The following is a 20,603-nucleotide window of genomic DNA, read 5'->3' as shown; positions in this document are numbered from 1 at the left end:
GAGACCAACATTGAGAGGATGCACAGGTGATTGTTTCATGCAATCAATTCTCAACCATCCTCTTGTGTGTTGGCTAGTGCTGCGCGCCCTAGCGACACCTGACAGAATGGGTTTCATTTGCAACCAGTATGACGCAAGTTGCAACCAGTGTGGCGTCGTCTGTTAAGGGGTCTATAGCCCACTAACTGTGAGCTTGTAAACTTTTAAAGTGTGTGTTGTGTGTTCTATATATTTTTATTTAATTAAAATTATTTATACACACCACATATATCTATATATACAATTTGAATCCTGCGCTATGTCGGTTGTCAGTATGTATGTATGTATGTAGCCAGTGTGACGTCATATGACATCACGGTCGTGACATCACGATGAGACACGCCAGTGTGACGTAATCTCACGACAGCATGACATCACATCCTACCTATAAATAGGTAGGATGCACCAGTTCGACGGCTTCCATCCTCAACACAACCCACGCCGACGACCCTTTACACAAATAAACTGCTAACTTCATCTCCTGCGATTTCAACTATCTTTTCACATTGTACACCACTGCACACTCCCCACAGGTCTGCCATACCAGGTCTGAGTAATCACAAAGTGGGTTTTGGTCATTGGAGAGGTGATGCACGTCACCTCTTTCTGAAGTGGGTACTTTCAAAGCCTGCCGTGGATTTAGGAGAGCACAAAACTCTCTCTCACACTGTGAGGTGCCTGTAAGGTGGCACTGCAAAGTGAACGACGCGTCACGCTAGACGTTCGGGCCGCATAGCGGCCCGAACTTCTAGTGTGTATACATACATACATACATACATATACATACATACATACATTATATATGTATGTATGCATATTATATATATAATATATATATATATTGATATGCCACAGTACTGCGGTTTGAAGAACCAGTCAGATTGAAGAAGGTGCACTCGGTTTCACCGAGAGGCGCCGTCTGAAGGTGACTTGAGCCACGGGAGGCACCGCCAAGCGAGCTCAGGCGAGCGAGTCGCCGTGCCGAGCGTTGCGAAGTCACCTTCAGTCGACTCGGCGCCGTCCGAGTTATGTCTCCCTAGGTACAAAATCGTAAATCATAGTCCCCCCTAGTCTCTGTACCTCCGAGACGTCATTTATTTTTTTGACGAGGGGGCCCGCCCCGTCAAAAAGAGCGCGGGAGGTGACGAAAACGAGCACTGCTTTTTCAATCTGACTGGTTCTTCAATCGTACTGTAACATACATATATACACACATATATACGTACATATTTCCCTCCTATATTTATTACGTATATATTTCTACTACTATGTACCTGCAGGAGTAAGTGACAAATACACTCTTCTCGATTATCTCCGCTGTGTCATCCTCTTCTTCATACAATGATCTCAGCTCTGCCTGTGCTTAAGGTAAGCCTATCATGTGTGAAGGTGCATGCCGCCAACTGGTCTGGGGTCATTTCTTTCTGCGAAAGTTTTTGTATGTTGATACCTGGCCAAAAGAACGACACTGATGGATATAGAATGAATTGAGGTTGGCGGGCGAGGGGGGGGGTTCTGCCAAATTCTTTTGTTTTAAGAAGCTGTACGGACACAGTATAAGCACCAGTTCATAAGTCAGACCAGTTTAATTTGTTTTCACCAATCCATTTGCTGTAGGCTATGTACAATATGTAAACAAGTACGTGACACAAAATTAAAACACACATGCGCACACTTAACAATATACAGTCGTTTGCAGATTCCATTTACCCCAGTTTACAATAGTCTGAGTACTGTTTTCTTTTTAATAACCAACCAGTTGAATAGACTTTCCTCAGAAATGACATTCATTTTAAGGTAATAATTCATTTTCAAATAAAATGATTCATCAAAAACAAACATTCAGACATACAGAAATGTGATTTACACGAAACACTATAAAAAATCATATAACACTATAAATATTGTTCATGTATCTTCTTACAAAATGTTTTGTACAGTTTTAGTTTTTTTTTTTTTTATAAATCATGGATAATTAAATTTTATGTATACACTGTGGAACTACAATATAAAACATGTATATGAGCCAATTTTATGAAGTTGACATGGCTGAAGACAGAAAGATGAAACATACATTACAAAAAAAATTGCCTTTGATGGCATCGCACAAACAGTATGCACTCTTGACTGCTGGGCTGTTTAAAAACTCGTTTTACACAGAAAACAATAACAAAACAGCATGAAATAACTCAAGATCAGCAAAGAAGATGTTATGTAGCAAATATATTTGATGATTTCATACAATCTTCCTCAGATCAGAAACATGTTGGAAAGAAACAGAGCTATAAAATGAGGATAGGCGTTAGCCTGATATCAGACTGAAGACAGTAGCGGTCCACTCAGTGGAGTGGGCAGAGTCTATGGTCTGGAGCCAGGCAAGATAGGCGTGTAAATATACACTCACATTTTTTTGATCAAGACGTACTTACAGTCACAGGGTGAATCCACCTGAACATGGGCATGTGAAACTTGGGGATTAGGGATGATTGCAAATGTTCAATTACAGATTAAAGAAAGACGGATGGGAAATCAAAGTGATTTGTCACAGAGACGCGGGCCTTCAAGCAAGACGTGTGCCTTTGCGTTTTACGCCGTAAGCACACGCAGCAGCCTTGCAACAGGTTGGACTGCTTGTAGTGTAGTGGTTAGGTCACAGTAACACCGGCACTGTCCTTTGTCTTGTCCATGTATGTGGGGGAGGAGCTTTTGTCTGGCATGGACGCTGCTCCAGCAACGAGGGCCGCCTGTGCAGGTGCAGGGGGAGCGAGGGCCAATGGTTTGGCGACCGAAGGGTCTGAGCCAGCCTCTGCTTCCGGCTCTTGCTGTGAGGCTGTGGCTGTGGCTGTGGCAGAAGGAAAGAAAAGTCATGAAATGGTGACAGAGAAAATGTCGGCTGTGCCGTACTGTGTGCGTGTTTACACTTGCATTACTATATATGTAAGTGGCGAATGTGGCCACAACTATAGTAGAGTTTGAGAAGTAGACATTGCAAACACTTTGCAACCAAGAGAAATTATGGTTGTTTTATGGTTAAAACAAGATTTGTAAAGTTAGGCTTACAATTAGGAAATGATTCAAATTGGGTTTAGGGTTAGGATTAGACATTTAGAGGTTAGGTTTAGGGGTTAGGGTTAGAGTTCTGCCTGATTTTTATACTTAGTCACGTGTAAAGTGTAACTCAGCTTTAGGGTTAGGCATACACACAAGAAAAAATGGCATTTATAGAATTGTCGTCCGAAGATGTTGATGTCCTCACAAGTACCTGTGTGTGCGTGTGCTTTACCTGACTGCGTGCAGGACTTCATGTGTTCTGGCCAGTGGGCTTGCTGGCAGGGGTAATCACAGTAGCTGGTGTTCCAGCAGCAGTAGAAGATGGCCTCTTTCCTGCAGTTGGCGCACCACTGTTTCTTTTTGGTCTCATCCACCGCCTGCTGCTTCTCTGTCTCCATCTGCTTCTTCACCTCGGCCACCAAGCGCTCCTTCTCCTGCTCCAGACTCTGCCTCATCTCTGCCATCGTCAACTCTTGAAATATAAAATGGAACAAATGAACATATTGATCAATCCACAAATTAAGTTGTATAATTTATTTTTTTAAAGAAGATTTCAGGCATTTCTTTGCATTAGAAAAAATAAATGATCAAAACCAGGTACTAAGCAGATTGAAAGTAGGCAAAAAAAAGTGCTAGTGGTGCTCCTAGATCAAAGGGAAAGTAGCCACTAAACAGAAAGAAATAACCAGGCACTCTCCCAAAAAAAGAAAAGAAAACACAGGGCGAGAAAGAAAAATCGTATATGATCTGTATAATATACATTACAACAGGTGCAGTGGTATATATATGCTCCATGAGAGGAAAACAAACATGAAGTGGTATGACACGGTCATGCGACAAAGTACAAATTAGATCTATATGGAAGCAAGCAAATATACCCAGGTTGTGTTTCATCTCCGATAGCTCTTGTTGATGTAACCACTGGAGCTTCTCAATCTCTATCCTTAGCCGTCGAATCTGGAACAAAAACATCCAGTGATGATGATGATCATCATTATCAGATGTGCTTTGTGAAGGCCTTTCTATGATATACAGTACATGCACCCACAAATATTTACCTCTGCAATTGTGTTTCCGGAAGTGCTTTTGGAAAGGTCATTGTAGATTTCTGTCATTGTCCCTTTTATTGTGTCCATAATCTGAAAGGTTTATCCAAGACCATATGATATCAGATTAATGACTCAACAGTTAACAAACAAATAATATTTTGCTCTATTCTCATATATAATCAAATCTATATCTTCATCAAATTATAAATCCCATTTTGTTCTCCACTAATTATGTCTGCAAAGAGTCATGCCTGAGTTATACTTTGTATTTACATCTTTATTGACAAAATGCATATGCATAAACATACTATATATTTGTACATATCTGCCCAAGCGCATCACACTGCAACACATTGTGAGCTTGTACATCCGGCTATTTCCCAATACTTACTTTGTTTGTGTATTTGGCGATGTCTGCAGCCACGTCTGCTGAAGCTGTGGGGATCTGCAGGTCTCCTGCCGTGAAGGAGGAAGAGGAAGAAGAGGAAGTGCCAGAGTTGACCGTGGTACCTGACGAAGATGTGGACTGGGGCGAGTCTTTCTGCTGCACTGCTGGAGACCACAGAGAAAACTAAATCATTCAATCTGTAAGGATTAACCATTAAGCCCTATTCAAAAAGCTGTACAAAATGGAAGATTTACAAACTCAGAAGGCGTAGTGACGCTTTGGACAATCTAGATCATTTTGGAAAACGCAGAGGAACATTCTACCCTGGGTCTCTCTTTAAAAAGAAATTGTTAACCTACAGAGTAAAATGAGCTCACAGCCAACTCTCTACATATCGTCCGTCCAGAGTAGACTAATACTACCAAAAATATAAGCATAGCCCTAACTTGCTCCACATACTCCTGTAATTTAAGATTCCTGCTTTACAAAGGACTAAACCAGAGATAAAAAAAGGGGACTGTCCTCTGATCAACAGACAAATAATCAAACAAACCCAGAACAGGGTGTTCCATTAGTGTATACAATGTCTAGCTGGGTCAAAAAAGTAGCCAGCCGGTTACATGCAGATGCATCTGTGTCTGGGAGTAGGTGGGGGTAACTTGTGGAGTAAAATGATCTATCACAATGAAATTCACATACTTGAGCAGCTTTCTCCAGATGAAATGCCCCCATTACTTTAATAAAATAATACTTTAGTAATGTCTCTCTCTGTGAACCCCTTTCTTTCTGTCTCTGTGGAGTTCTATCCCTGTAGGATCCCTGGGTTCTGTCGGTTTCTGTGGAACCCTTTGGTTCTGTCTCTGTCTCTGTGGACCCTCGTGGTTCTGTGTGCCTCCTTCTCAGAGGAGATCCCTGGTTGTGTGCTTCTAAAGTTTTCTTCCTCATACTCAAAAAAACAAACGGTCTTCAAATTTCTAATCAAACATTTACATCAGGGGATGAATAAGTCTGCCTCTATCTGTTCAATGATCAAATTGAAGGTTGCTAATATAGTTATTGGAAATTGAGTGAGAGTAGAGGTATGCATCATTGAAGTTTTCCTCCATCATATGAATACTGTGGCTGACATAATTTCTGTGCCACACTGGGAGACTTAACCAGTTATATCTTGAGCTGGTAAATTCTTTTTAGCGGCGCTAGCCGCTCTATACCTTTAGGTATAGAGCGGATCCTGCTCTATACCTGACTTTGTCCGTGTGCGTACGTCAACGTTCTGATTGGTCAGGTGCGTCAACAAAGTGATTGGTCAAGCTTCACATGACACATGGCTATAAACACATTATAAACACATATCGATGACAAAATGTATCAAAGGCGCCGCTACCTTCACACAGGGTGTGATTTTTTTAATGTTGCTTTAAACATTTCTATGGGTTGGTACCTTTGGCTGCTTGTCTTGTCTGGTATCGTGTACTGGAGGAGGAATTCTGCTGTGGTGACTGCAGCTGCTGTGGGCTGCGTGTCTGGGCCGGGGCCTGGGCTTGCGTTGACCCCGGCTGCTGGTCTCCATGCTGTTGCCGCGGCACCTTCTGCATCTGCCACTTTTCGGAGGACGTTTGGAACTTGGAGCTGGTGGGGCTCCAAACAACTGCTCGTTGCACTGCGGCTGTCGTCTCTTTGGGCAGCAGAGGGCGCTGTTTCTTCACAGCTGCAGGCGTTGGGGTCGTTGAGGAGACGGGGGCAGCAGCAGTGCTGGTTGCTGGGGCTGCGCTGGGCGTTGGGCCAGAGGTCAGAGTTGAACCCTGGTTTAGCGCGGCCGTGACGGGTGATTGCGAGGGGTCTTTCTGGTTGGAGGAGGCTTCCCGTGCCGGTGAAGCTGCTACGGTGGATGAAGGGAATTTACCTAGAAACAAAACAAAACAATGCAAAACCTTTTCTCACGTGAATTTCTAAGGCACCAGTGCCTCACATCTGAAGTCTATCTGCTCACTGCACTGGAATGTACAGCCAAATTTTGCAAAAAGTTTGGCGAAGAGTAAAATCAATTTGGGACTAGAAGCAACAGTTTTTATCCTTTTCAACAGATACGTGTGGGGAGCGCAGCGTACCAAATTATCTCATAGGTTTGTGCTAATGTGACCGTGGCCATGTGACCATGTGAAGTCAGCAGCTCAATGTGAGTCACACGTGGAGTGCAGATCAAAGTGAACATTTTGCAAACAACTCACCTTCCAGCTTGGCAGAGGGAGACTCCTTCAAGGTTTTTGGGGCGGAGGCCCCCGGCTCCTTTCTGGCCCTCTTGCGATCGCGACCCCCATGCTCGTCCCCCAGGTCAATCACCAACTCTCTCTCAGAGTCAGAGTCCTGTTCAGCCAGGGATGATGAGGGGGCGGCCGCCTTCCCCTCCTCCGTGGCCTTGGGTTTGTCCGTAGGGGCCTGGGCCAGGGACGGCCTGTGCTTATCCTGGATCTCCCTTTCAGGGCCGTTGCTGCCCTGCTTGTCTCTGAGCGGGGGTTCAGGGGTGGCTTTGTCCCCCGTCCCTGACCCGCCCTCCTTAGTGTCTCCCTGTGCAGCTGCTTTGGGCCTCTTCCTCTCCGCTTTGTCCTTGTCGTCGTGGGCGGAGCCGCTCTTGGGTCTGTGCTCCTCGTCGCTGAGATACTCGCTGTCGCTGGAGTCCGACTTCTCCGAATCGTCAGAGTCACTGTGTTCTACACCTTTATAGACGTCTTCAGAAATCTCATCGATTCCTGTGTGAAGGATAAATATACTGCATGTAGTTTATTTTAATTTATTAGCGAAAACAAACACACACAGCAACAATCACCTATGACTCAGTCAAAGTTAATCATCAATGCATTTTGACCTGATAGTAATCTCATGGAATACAAATGTTACTATTTTAATTTTATTTTTGTTACTAATGTATGTTTTATAAGGCTAGATAATTGAAGATAACTAGGCATGAGATTAAGACTACACCAGGGACTACGGATGAAAATGAGCATTAGATAACCCCTGCACATTTACATCTATGACACACTAGCACACTAACAAAACGACAGGCTACAAGCCCATTTCAATGGAAGCCAGCAACATAAAGGTGATGCAAACTGACGCCTGACGCTGCGTGACGAGCTACAAAACAAAGTTGAGCTGTCTTCAACTTTTTTCAGCGCTCCAATAAATGACGCAGTGAAGCGTCAATCAATCATGTTTTTGTTTCACTATTTTCACTCCCCTTCTCTCTCCACACAATTCCTGCTTGTAATGTAGGAAATATCAGCCAGTTCCCTGTTCTTTTTAACCCAATCCGCTATATATATTCCTTCATATTTTTCTCGCTCGTCGCTCCCACAAACGTACGCTTGATGATGTCGACAAGCGCGATGAGCAAAACTTCAATGGCCTCTAGCCGACAGTGTAGCTGCAGCTGACCACGGCTTGGCCGTTATGTAACTTTTGTCGCTGCTAGTCTGAACGCAGCATAAGAGAGAAATGTGATGTGACGGCAGAGAAAAGTTGTCTTTTTTTATATGTATGTACCAAGCTGGGCCTTGCAGCTTTCAATGGTCTTGTCCAGGCTCCTAATGGGCCTCTTTGGGGTAGGGAGGTGGACCGGCGCCCCCTGTTGCTGCTGCTGCTGCTGTTGCACGCTCTCGCTCAGTTCCTTCAAATCCATCTCTGCTTTCACTCGATCTGAGAGGGAGAAGGACAACATTCAACTTCAACGCCAAGAAGACCAAAACTCGACCACATGAATGCAACATCATTCGCGCAGCGGTCGCAGCGGTCAAATGATAACTGACCCAGATTGAGATTAAGGATGCTCCCTGGGCCTGCAGTCCTCTCCTGCTTGGGAGTCAGTCCCGGGTTGAAGGGTTTGGGGCTTCCTGTTATGTTGCTTGCAGGACCCGTCTTCACTGAGGCAGGGGATGCTGTATGCAAGCACAGAAGCTTAGTTACCTTACTGTACTCATATGGACAAATCATCTGAAAACTGGCGGGTCCTCTATTGGAAATAAGGCTAATAAGGCTACAAAAAAAGAAAAAGGGAGGGGTACATGTATAGAACCCTGGGGGACCCCGGTCACCAGTGTATATAGGGCTTAATTGGTCAATATGAGTGGATTCTAAGCAGTTAATTACCAGTGAAGTCCATCGATTCCTCTCCAGTACTGTAGAGGAAGGATGGGTTCCGTGGGCCCCTTTCTAGTCCGTCTGGCTCTACATCAGAACCTGTGTGAACAGAGGAGTTGTTGCTCATTGGAGAGCGAGGCATGTCCGTCATGGAGACCCTCCTGCTCATGGTGGGCATGGAACTCTTGCCCAGGAGCATCTTGGGCGACGCGGTCATGTCGAAGTTGAAGCGCAACTTTTCCGGCTTTTCCGTTTTGACCTTCGCAGCGTCGGGGTTGGACGGGTCGGCCAGCATCTGCAGCTGGTTGTTGGCCGTGAACGCGGTGCGGAAGGGCGCATAGTTGAAGATCCCAAACTTCTTGCGGATGTTCTCCACGTAGACCTCCATCTCCTGCATGGCACTGTTGAAGATGCTCTTTGTTTTCTTCACAGAGAACGGGATCTCCTTGGACATGAGGTAACAGTTGTTAATGGGAACCCAGGCCCTGGTGGGAGAAAATGCAAAAGATGTCAAACTCAAATATATATTTACTAAAATGGATGTTACACACTATGACATTGATGGTTTCTTTTAGTCTTTTTGGCAACACCTCTGGTTGCTCCGTAGTCTGTTAGAACTGTGATTCCCAGAATTCAGTTTGAAACAAAACCATGGAAGTACCATTCCGAAATGAATCTGAAGGGTCCTAGCGCCAACATAAATGGTATATATTAACTTTAGAATACATAAATAAATACAATTCTGGAAACTTGCGTTATTTGACATGGGGGGGCAGACAATTGCGACAAAAATTGTATTTCGGAAAGATGCCGAAAAACTAATCTAGGTGGAATGGTTATTGAAATTATATACCATTGAAAAATATCAAAAATAGCTTTTGTTTAATTGAAAAAGTTACAGTTAAGATTTTAATATATCGGTAGTGCAGGAAACAAAATGGTGATGAACTTTTGATGAACCATCAAATCACAATTTAAGATCTAATTTCCTGCGGCACCCCGGTAGCTGAGTGGATAGTGCGTGGACCACATACAGTTATCAAAACATCCCCTCTCCATCTGCACATCATTTCCTCTGTAAATAGCAATAACCCAACAAGTATATAAAAATAAGTAACCAAAAGAACCATATTTTCTACTCAATCAAGTCTCACCTATCATGTTGTCCAAAAAAGCGTGCATCCACCTGGCCATCCTTATCGCGCAGTGCTTTGGCTGGCCAGAAGGGAAAACCCTTTAGCTTCGCCCAAACCAAGGGGTGGGGTTGACTCTATGATGGGGAACACAAAGACAAAACTCAATGTACATTTTGTGCATGTTATATGTATGGGTTTAAATGAAATCTAATGGCTGCAGGACTGTTGGCTTCATACCATGCTACTACTTTTCTTTGTGACACTGTGTTTGTACGGTTATTATACAGAATACCGGTCATGTTATTTAGTTTGTATGTTCACTGCAACTATCGAATATCTTCTTAGTGATTATTCTTTCAGTTATTTAATATCTGAGAAGTGATTTTCAGACTTAATCAGACTAAAGACATTTGTCTGATTAACCACTTGAGCCCTATTTTATACTTTGTGGTACAAAAGTGTCCACAAAGTGTCAGAAAATAGTAACACGGTGCATTGTGATGCGTTGTCAGGTTGTAGATTTGCTATTTTTGCATTGTGAGCTTGTAGATCTACCTTTGAAAATGTTTAAAACTGTTCACCTATAATGATGACATGCCTAAAATAGGGAAACCAGAAAGCGGTCAATATCTAATTATTATTATTATCTGATTACTGCCAAATATCAATTTCAGGCCCCAGAAATCCACTGATCAGGCCCTCTAAACCGATAGGCCTTTAAGTCATAAACTCTGAGTTTGTGTGCAAAACATGTTTATGTAAAAACGTACACATGGCTCACAAAACCAGTTGTCCCTTTTTTGGCACGAAGACAGGTAGCACTCCGGACACACCTCGATCTCATTCATCTGAAACATAACCAGACATCAACATCATCATAAACATTTTTACCATTGTATGAGATTAAGCCATCTGTTTGCTGTCTATTCAATGTTATAATATAAACTATTTCAATGTCTTGGTATCTTTGTTGGTTGGTCTTGGTATCTACCGTCACATCTCATCAAGTTACCCACTTAAGACCCATTTTTAAAAATAGTTCAAATAGCCCACCTACAAGCTCCCAACGTGCTGCATTGGCAACGCATCATGAGCTTGTAGATCTGATATTTCTGCTATTTAATAATGAACATTTTGGCCCATATTGACATGCGTAAAATAAGGACGCCAGGTTGAAAGTGGTTAAATTAGTAACAGTACCTCGTGTTCACAAATCTTGACGATGACCTTCGCTGTTGCCGTCAGTTTGTGATTACCTAGAGCGGAGTCAACAGAAATGTTGAGCCACACTAAAACTGCAGGGTATCATAACAGAGTAGCATGATTGATGACTGATGAAGGTTGTGTAGTTTTTTATCTGAACTGGAAAACAAATCAGCCTATTCATCCCCTTTAATGACACATATCACAAAATCTCCTTTGTAACACTTCACTTCCTGGATGTCATGGAGTGGAGTGGAAGAAGAAATGTGACGCTTTCGTCGCCAACACCAACTAATCCTTTTAACTCCATTTTGTTTTTAATTCATTTTAATTTGGACTCTCCCTTCACAATCTGCTCTGACCACTGTTTGCATGCACCACCATAATGTGTTATCATGCAGATTAATTGTATTTATGTTACCCGATACAAAAGAGGCTGTATGTACATTTTACTTTTTGGCTGGTAAAAATTTTCATCTACAACACTGGTGAGGTAAAAAATGTATTTGGGACACTGCAGGTATGGGTCTCCTACCTCCGTTATAGATGATGCAGTTGTGCAAGATCCATTTCATATCCGCAAGGAAGGCCTCTGTGCAGCCGTACATTTTCTTCTTGATATTCTATCAAAAGAAATAAAAAATAAAAAACATGAGTAAAATGATATATGCTACGATAGTATCAGCTTCCAAGAATATATTTAGAATCTGAAATAATGTGTACAACTTAGTCGCCAAGAAAGGAATATGATAGCCTTTGCATCCCTTTTGGCTAGGCGTCTGATACTGCTTAATGGAAAGAAAAATTCCCACCAACTTTCGAATCATAGGTTAATGATATTATGCATCACTTGACTTTGGAGAACATCCGCTACTCCACAAGGGGGTGTGCTCTGAAATTTTACACCATCTGGCAACCTTTTTTAAGATATATTCACCTGTTTCCTAGGCTGTGTGTTTTCCACTTCCTGTCGATTTGATCCAATGCAATCCAACAAAACTGGTCAGATGACCAATGATATCCAATGAAATCGACAGGAAGTGGAAAACACACAGCCTAGGAAACAGGTGAATAGAGAGACTGAATGCTGCTGACATTAATGACCATAGACATATAAAGGTAGACGCCTCCTCTGGCTCTGAGGCGTCTGTATCTCGGGCGCGCACCAGCTTCCGCCCTCAGTCGCGTGCGTCACAGAAGGGGACGTTCGGTAGGCCAATCAGAGGCCTACTGAACGCCCCCTTCTGTGACACACACGAATAGGGAAAAACTTCCTTGGACCAGGGGCGGAAGCAATACAAGGGTATTGCGATACAGGTCGCTCCAATGAACTGCAGAGGCCAATGAGGTATCTAGGTTTCTATATCTATGTTAATGACCCATACATTGACCCCACTGTATTTTTCTTTTGTATTATAATTTGTTTGTGTATTTTTATTTAATTTTAAATATTTATTTTAATAATATATATATTCTACTGTGTATACTTGACATTTTTCATTGCAATTGTGTTTTATTTGTTTGTATTGTCCTTTGTGTTAATGGTACAATAAGATACCAGGGTTGTGGCTCTTTCGGAGTGGGAACTTTGGGGGGGGAGGGGTAACATACACTGTTTTTGTATGCTTTTTGTTATTGACCTGTATGTGAAAATATAAAATAAAGAAACCTTGAACAAAAAAAGAATCTGAAATAATGTATCAGCCATTCACCAGTACCGATGCTACTGTAAGCCCACACAAAAGCACACAGTGGAATAAGAACACTGATGAAAGACGGATATGAACGTCCATAAGGGCCTGTCGGCTCAGGCTTGGTGGAGTATTTACAGAATCAAGACAGGATACGGGCAGACTATTGCACTGTAGCATATCTGCCCATACTGCAGTTGAGCATAGTACCTTTTCCAGAGTGGAGAGGTCCATAGAGTGGAAGATGTACTCTGCATAATCTGGGTGCTGTTCCAGAGCCACAGGCTTCTGAAAAGGCTCCGTCTGTCGAGTTAAGAAAGGATTTTAGACAGTTATTAACAAGCCACTAGCATGCCTTTCAACATTTAGTCCTTTGAACAATAGGACTAAATATCCTGTAATATAGAGGACTGTACAATTGTCAGTATAGTATGGAATAGTATAGTTAGGAGAATACCTGACTTACCCCAGGCTGTTTCATCTTTTGGAGGGCGAACTTTAACAGGTATGAGAGTTGGTCTATTGTTAGCATTGTCATGGCCTTGCTCTGCGTTTCTATGCACTCTGCGACAGTGATTTTCTGAAAGAAAAACAATGCAGACAATTAAAAAGGCCAAATTGTTACAGAAACGGTAACATGCATTAAGCAAAACTACGGGGGCAACACTTTACTCTTATTGCCACTCAAGTTGCATAAACAGTATCATAAACTGTATGTTTTGCACTGACGAAGGCCAGTGTTGGTTAAAATATTTAGTTTTTTTATTGTCTCACTAATGAATGAGCCATGAAATAAGGCCTTTAAAAATGTTCAGTTGCAAAGATAAACAATACTAAATGTTCTGTAAACTATTTGCATGATTATCTTCTGTTTGAGCTCACACAAAATGCATTATGTTCACATTCATGTCAGTTGAGACAACTGCACAGAGAGCAGATCATGCCTACAGTACTAATAAGCCCCACTATTAAGCTCACAAGACAAAATATCACAAACACTTATTGCAAACGGGAAAGCATGTGCCTTAAACACCAACAGCGTGCGCATCACCAATTAGACACCCCACACGCACGCACGTCTTTAGTGAGATACCTCACATTCTGGACAGAACCAGTCGCCCTCTGGCTCAGCGGGTAGTTTGAGGCACTTGGCGTGGTACACCCTTGGGCAGAGCTCACAGCAGAGCACCTGGCCCTCGCGGTGGCACAGCCAGCAGTAGAAGTCGTTCCTGCCATCCTGCGGTACAACATCAACAGGGTCACTGGTGAGTGCTGGCTGCTTCACATAGTAAAAGGGACCATGTCTTAGCTCTGACTGAAATGCAGGCAAGAGAAACAGGGGGGCAGGTTTCAAAAACACGCAGAAACAAACACAAAAGGTGCAGTGCAACAGAAACACGCTGGTAGTAAGGCAGGGTAAGCAGCACAAAGGGAAATACAGCTAGCACCACACAAGGCTGGGTGTTGATTGGGCTTCAAAGCTGAGGATTAACGTTTCTCTCATGGCATGTTTGGTGAAACATAACAAGTTTACTTTGTATGTGAACCAACAACCAGCATTGTGATGTGCATCACTCTCGACTAAATCCCTCAACAAATCAGTGACAAGTCACAATGCTGGTCAGAATATTTGACTGAAAACAGTCGGGCTGGAGGATAATTCCGGTTTCTTTTCATATGATTTATTATAATTATTATTTAAGATTTTTTTTTTACTTTTTCCAACCTGCTCATAACATGAACATATTGAGTAACTTTGGTTACAGTATGTATTGCGTAACCACATACAGTAGGCTTACAGTATCAGTACAGTGTCATTGTACACAGTTCAACATTCAAGACCAAATCACGTTAAATAGACACTTTCAATTATGTTATGTGAGGATTTTTAACAAAAAAAATATTTTTTAACTTTCCAGTTTCACTCCCATTCATTTGGAACTAGACACGGGTGAATTTGGTAGCGATAGCAAACAGAAACCTCTCGGGTGTGTGTGATACATTACTCACAACAACAGGTTCAACAACCTCTCTCACATGAAGCTAGACTGGAATTACCCTCCTCTTAACGTCACGCATGTCGTCTCTGTTGGGTGGAAACCTCATATGTCCAAAACAGTTACTTTTCAGGATTCAAATAATAAGAGAAAAAATGGCAAAACTAGCAGATCGACAAGCTCAAAGCACGTCGCTTCACGCCGCGCTTCGAGCTGCGCTTCGAGCTTGTAGATCTGCTACCTTTGATGCTTTTGTGAGCCGCTTAAAATATGGAGATAAGAGGTTTCTGCCCAAAAGCAACGATATGAAGTAACGTTGACACAACCAGGAACCACTCCACCCATGGCTCTTTTCGACTGCAACAGGTAACCCAGAACCTTCCACAACCTGAAACACATGAAGTATATCTGCGATACCTTTTTGTTGAACTATAAACTATTTATTATCAGTTGTTCAGTTTGATTCTGCTGTTGACAATTTCTTTTTTAATGTTTGAAATTTCTCAAAAAACAATTGGCAAAACATGCATTCAGCTATTTCTTAAGTATAAAATAAAAAATGTCGGTGTTGCTCTAGCATCTGGTTCCAATGTCTTGACCAATCCAGAGCAACAGTACCACTAGCTCCTCCCATGGGTTCCCAGAACTCAGGGTTAGTAAAGCTCCAGAGCCAATAGCCCTGTCACGATAATGACATTTTGGTTGACGATTAAATCTTGTACAAATAATTGCGATTTCATTGTGTAACATTGGAACATAAAGTTTAAATAAACATCAATTTGTGCTTGCCTTTTAGGCTTTGTAAACCAACAATTGCACAGGGTAAATATGACAATTAACTTAAATATGCACAGAAATGACTGACAATACCAATACTCAAAATAAACAATGTACTATAGCCAAAGCAGGCCATGAATTTAACAATTGTATACTTTGAAATGGAGAAAATAGCCCATCTACAAGCTCACACCGTGTTGGATCACGACACTGTTGTGAGCCTATAGATAGATTATTCTGCTATTTTTTAAAAGATTATCTCAAATAATTGTGATCAGGCGATTATGTAATAATTGTGACAGCACTACTGACCAGCAGGAACCAAAATAGGGTCTGAGAACCTCTGAAACCCAGCCGTAGCCTAAGGACACAAATCTAGCTTCACGGCACAGTTTGCTTTGTTCTTGCAGTCGAAAAGAGCCACATTTTGGCAAGCACACATTAGCCTGTGCACTCATGTCTAATGCCTCTAATATGCATTAATGTCTTGTGGGGGGAAAAAGGAAGGAGAAAATAGCATGAGTCATGATGAGTCATTGATTTCACATATAACATTATCTTCAACAAAATATATATATATACAAAACAAAATGTGTTTGTGAGGTAATTGGTGTCACTGGTTCAAACATCGAGGCAATATGCTGTGTGTACTGTATGTATGTATGTATGTATGTATGTGTGTATGTGTGTATGTGTGTGTGTGTGTGTGTGTGTGTGTGTGTGTGTGTGTGTGTGTGTGTGTGTGTGTGTGTGTGTGTGTGTGTGTGTGTGTGTGCGCATGGACCCTCACCCTCACCTGGTCCTTGTTGTGACAGTTGACGGCCCCAGGTTTCTTCTTCTTCTTGTGCGGGCTGGGGGTGGAGTCTGTAGGCGAGTGTCCATTGGAGGAGTGGGTGGGACTGCTAGGCACCTTCCTCTTCTGGGGGGGCGGCGGCCGCTCTGCTGCCCCCGGAGGCGGCTCGGGGACTAGTGGACGGCACGAGAGAAAACCGGGTCACCGCAACAGGACAGACTCACTCCATCATCCACCATACCAGTGGTTCTCAAACTTCTTCATTTCAAGGAGCCCCAGTTTGGTATGCATTATTGCCACGGACCCCCATATAACTCTATGAGTGTAAAATTGAACCGAATGGACCCTTAGTGACTTAAGGTCCCTTACATGCTTCAAAATAATCCATCCGACATAAGAACTTTCTTCTGTGATGGCATGTCAGAACAAATTGTGAAAAGTGTCCCTTCATACTGCAGACCAAACTGTCTTTTGTTTTGTTCTGAGAGCTAGACCCCTCCCACTCAGTAATCTTATCAAATGTATTCCAGCTGTGCACCTCTGTGTCACCGAGTGGACCGAACCCATCCGAACAGTTCGGACAGTAAACACATCTAGGTGTGCAGGAACGACCAGACGAAGGTTCTGAGGCCGCCCATAATAAGTTCTTATTGACGTCATAGTGTGGTTATAACCTAGCCTAGCCCCATTTAAAAAGGTCCTTACACACCGGAAGTGTTTTTTCGGTGCGACTAATTTGCATTAATTTAAACTGCCGTGTCATGAATACAACCACACAGAACGCTAATATTACGTGGCCATAACGGAAATCTTTATTTAGATTTTTTTAATAAAAGCATCAACATGTATGAATGAGGCATCACCAAATTAATGGTTCGATGTGAAATATTCACTGACACAGTCGCGGGTTATTTATTGGTCACGACTCACGCCCCCGGTTGTAAGGACCTTTAGACAGACAGGATGAGGAGACCTTTCAGACCAATCAGATCCAATAATCTCTCAGTCCCTCAATCTTACAGTACGTTTCCTCTGCTTAGTGGGAAAGCAAGGAGACAAATGTAAAAAATTACTTTTCAAATGAGCATGCTGATGAGCAGAGGGTCTTGACTTTTAGCATCTCTGTAATCACAATAATAACTTACATACATAATACACAGTATAATGTAACGACCCTGTAACATCAATGCCACGTTAAGGATAATGATGTGGTAACAGCAGCTGTCAGACTGTGTGTTGACACATGACATAAACACTGAACGAGTAGTCAGTTAAGCATAACAGCATATTTGTTTATACCCAAGAGAACCCAAACAACGCTTTAGATGACATTGGCAACTTAATAAGATCAATATAAAACCAGCTAAATAAGATCTAAATATTCAGGAAGCTTAAATAGAAAAACAATCTCTTCATTTGGTCTAGTTGGGCTTTGGAGCCTACCTTTGGAGCGTATGGATGCATCCATGCCCTCTACCACATCGGACTCGGTCTTAATCTCGTCCTCAGCCAGACTGCAGAACAAGGAGCAACACAAGAGACAAGAAAGAGAGAGAGAGAGAGGGGAAGACAATGTCACAAATGGTGCAAACACTGTAACACACAAACCAACTCACAAACCACAGTAAACAAGTGGAACAGCACCTAAGGCACCCCAGGCTCCCAAAGGATGCACCACTAGAGACTGTCTTTTGCTATTTGACGTCAATGCATTAACTGACACTGTGTGCAGTAAAGGTGAACTCCTCTCCTATAGTATCAAAGCATCCTCTATCCACTTCCACTTTGTCACCGATAACCAGTGAGAGACAATATACGGTAGTAAGAATCGCCATGGCAACACTCCTCTCTGCGAGGCACGCAGGCATATTTACAACACATTGAGGCTATTTAAACACAGATGAACCTGCATTTGTGTCCTCCAAGAGAGAGACCACAGATGTAACGTTTTAGTTCAACCACAGTAGTTGCTTATTTATAATGCTCCTACTGAAGCAATTAACCATATGCACTCTTGCGGGCCAGTCATATTAGGTGAACAGTCGATAGAAATAGGTGAAAATTCGGCACAAATAGCAGATGTACAAGATGGTGCACAACAAAAAGGGGAGGAAATTTGATAAATATAGGCAAACATTCAGCACAAATAGTAGATCTACATGACATAATAGCTGAACGATAATGGGCTATCATTTGCCATAAATTGCAGAGCTACATGATCACAACACGTCACGTTGCGATGAGTTGTGAGCTTGTAGATCGGCTTAATTTAGCTCTGTATATATAGGGGTTTTAGTGGCTAAGCTGGCAGTATTGGCCATTACTACATAACTAGAGGAAAGATTGTAGTGTGATTCATTCAAAGTGCCTCTGGCACCTCAGAAGACCCTCCTCTAACAACAAGTGTCCCCGTGGCACTGATGACTATTCTTAAAGATCAACAGCGACAGTCAGCCCTTTAATGTGCTCCGAGGATTCAAACCTGGGATCTGGCGACATGTTCAGGCCTATAACTGTGACACGGGCCTCAGTGAAGAAGCTCTTAACCCATTAAGACCTGAAGCCGATTCTACGAATGTCTTCTAAATCCCAACAGTATTCTGAGAAAAGAATGTTTCTATATCAGTGGTGCTCAAACCTTTTCATGTCAAGGACCCCCAAAACGATATGTATTTGGCCGCCGACCCCCCCCATCTCAAATATTTTGTTCCAGGGACGCCCAGAAGCAGAGATTTGAGTTAAAAATGTTCGCTTTAAAACAATATATTCAAAGATTTGCACAAATTTTCACGATTTTTCAGAAACAAGCTCGTAGCCGCGCTATGAGCTTGTATATCTGCTATTTTTGATGATATAATTATCCTTTTGATATTACATAACAAACATTACACGATCATACAATATTATTTGATATAAATTATTAACTACGTAAACCCTATACTTAGTTGACCGGAGTACCCCAGCCAGGGCTCTCTATACTAGGCCCGCTCCTACGCACTAAATATCTTGCGCCAAAAATAGCCAATCTATCGGCTATTTTCGCGGGGGGGGGGGGGTCGTCCCAGAATAGGGACGCTAGAAGGTAATGAGTATAGGGCCTCTCTCACGCAAACAAATGCACACTGATTAATTTCGCCTGACTTTCTGAGCCTCTACCGTTCCGCTCTCGTCTCATTTCCTCCGAGGAGCAAAGGACGATAATAAAAGGGGAGGGGGTCCTTAGTGATGAATGGGGCTCTTTGAGAGTTAGCTCCTCCTTTGTACCGAGGATGTAGTCTTATTCACGTTCCCCTTGGACAAAACCTCCCAAGGATCCCTGTCAGGTCACACACTTGACCAGTTCATCGCCCTGAGTTCCCAGTCAGGAGAATGGCTCTACATCGAATGCCACAAAGGTCAACCACATTAGCGAGTTAAGCAGGTTTTCTCCCTAAAAAGTAAAAAAGAAAAAGGTATTTCCCCCTTGCAATTGTACACAGACCGATTCTTTGTGAGCCATCTGTACACAGCGATTCACCTCAGCAATGCTAAGTGATCAAAATGCAAGCAGGGATAATAAAATCAAAAGGCAACACCACCAGACCTTAATGGCCTTGCGCTAGCCTAGCACGCATAAATACAACTATTACAGAGATCATTAGGCATGAACACATCAGCCAACCAATAAACATACAACCGTTAAAAGCACACAGTAGACCTTGATGTCTGTCTTGTCAACCACCAGTGTAATAATGATTAGGCCTATTCATTACTCCAAACATAATCCCCAACAACAGTGTCACCAAGCCAACAAGGGAAGGCAGGGTTTCCACTTCCTAGTCATCAAGCTAATCTAGTTACATTCCTCTGCCCTTTTTTTAGATAGAGCACCATACTAGCACTACAATAAGACAGATACCTGGAAAAATCACCCTCAATAACTTGTGTCATCTGGGAAAAGGATAGAGGAGGGTCAACCAGATAAAAAATAGAATCCGGTGTATGGGTGTCTTGTTTCAATGTGCTTACAGTCTCACACACACACACACACACACACACACACACACACACCCCAACCCCTCCGGGGCCTTCCTGTTCCGGACAGAGTGAACAAACGAGGCCCACATGAAAAAGAGAAAACGTTAGCCAACTCCCTCTGCTACGTGCACTAAAGCACAGAAGAGAGGGAGGACAGGCAGCCTATAGCTGCCGAAACCAAAATGCCACAACCCTGTATTCGCTGCTATCAAACAGCCACATACAACTGTCTGACAACAGCCGTCTCAAATCAACCCAGATGACCAGATGCGGGGAAAAAAGTATGCCGTTCCAAAAGGCCATTCTCAGACACCAAGAGTTGTAT

General features: G+C 42.7%; 1 protein-coding gene across 26 annotated transcripts in view; it reads right to left on the bottom strand.

The window, feature by feature from the left end:
• Window positions 1–1,596: 1,596 nt before the first annotated feature.
• The window catches only part of LOC311053474 (MYND-type zinc finger-containing chromatin reader ZMYND8-like), a 28,790-nt gene continuing 9,783 nt past the window's right edge, over window positions 1,597–20,603 (bottom strand). For 7 of the 26 annotated variants that reach the window (XM_084069042.1, XM_084069041.1, XM_084069039.1 and 4 more), the window contains 19 exons: window positions 17,705–17,775; window positions 16,259–16,434; window positions 13,788–14,009; window positions 13,152–13,274; window positions 12,905–12,997; window positions 11,539–11,626; window positions 11,001–11,056; window positions 10,571–10,648; window positions 9,819–9,934; window positions 8,674–9,149; window positions 8,334–8,462; window positions 8,071–8,223; window positions 6,756–7,274; window positions 5,969–6,430; window positions 4,531–4,691; window positions 4,149–4,229; window positions 3,969–4,047; window positions 3,323–3,562; window positions 1,597–2,881 (listed from right to left, as the gene is read on the bottom strand). In XM_084069042.1, coding sequence (XP_083925168.1) covers window positions 2,685–2,881; window positions 3,323–3,562; window positions 3,969–4,047; window positions 4,149–4,229; window positions 4,531–4,691; window positions 5,969–6,430; window positions 6,756–7,274; window positions 8,071–8,223; window positions 8,334–8,462; window positions 8,674–9,149; window positions 9,819–9,934; window positions 10,571–10,648; window positions 11,001–11,056; window positions 11,539–11,626; window positions 12,905–12,997; window positions 13,152–13,274; window positions 13,788–14,009; window positions 16,259–16,434; window positions 17,705–17,775 — 3,520 coding nt within the window. In that variant the 3' untranslated portion in view covers window positions 1,597–2,684. Of the gene's footprint in view, window positions 2,882–3,322; window positions 3,563–3,968; window positions 4,048–4,148; window positions 4,230–4,530; window positions 4,692–5,968; window positions 6,431–6,755; window positions 7,275–8,070; window positions 8,224–8,333; window positions 8,463–8,673; window positions 9,150–9,818; window positions 9,935–10,570; window positions 10,649–11,000; window positions 11,057–11,538; window positions 11,627–12,904; window positions 12,998–13,151; window positions 13,275–13,771; window positions 14,010–16,258; window positions 16,435–17,704; window positions 17,776–20,159; window positions 20,565–20,603 lie in introns of those variants that run through there. The other 19 variants (XM_084069029.1, XM_084069032.1, XM_084069030.1 and 16 more) reach the window with 16 other exon arrangements.

This window comes from Gymnoscopelus microlampas (assembly GCF_963454915.1).
Source record: "Gymnoscopelus microlampas genome assembly, chromosome: 10".
Classification (NCBI taxonomy): Eukaryota; Metazoa; Chordata; class Actinopteri; order Myctophiformes; family Myctophidae; genus Gymnoscopelus; species Gymnoscopelus microlampas.
This window is presented reverse-complemented; position numbering and strand designations above follow the sequence as displayed.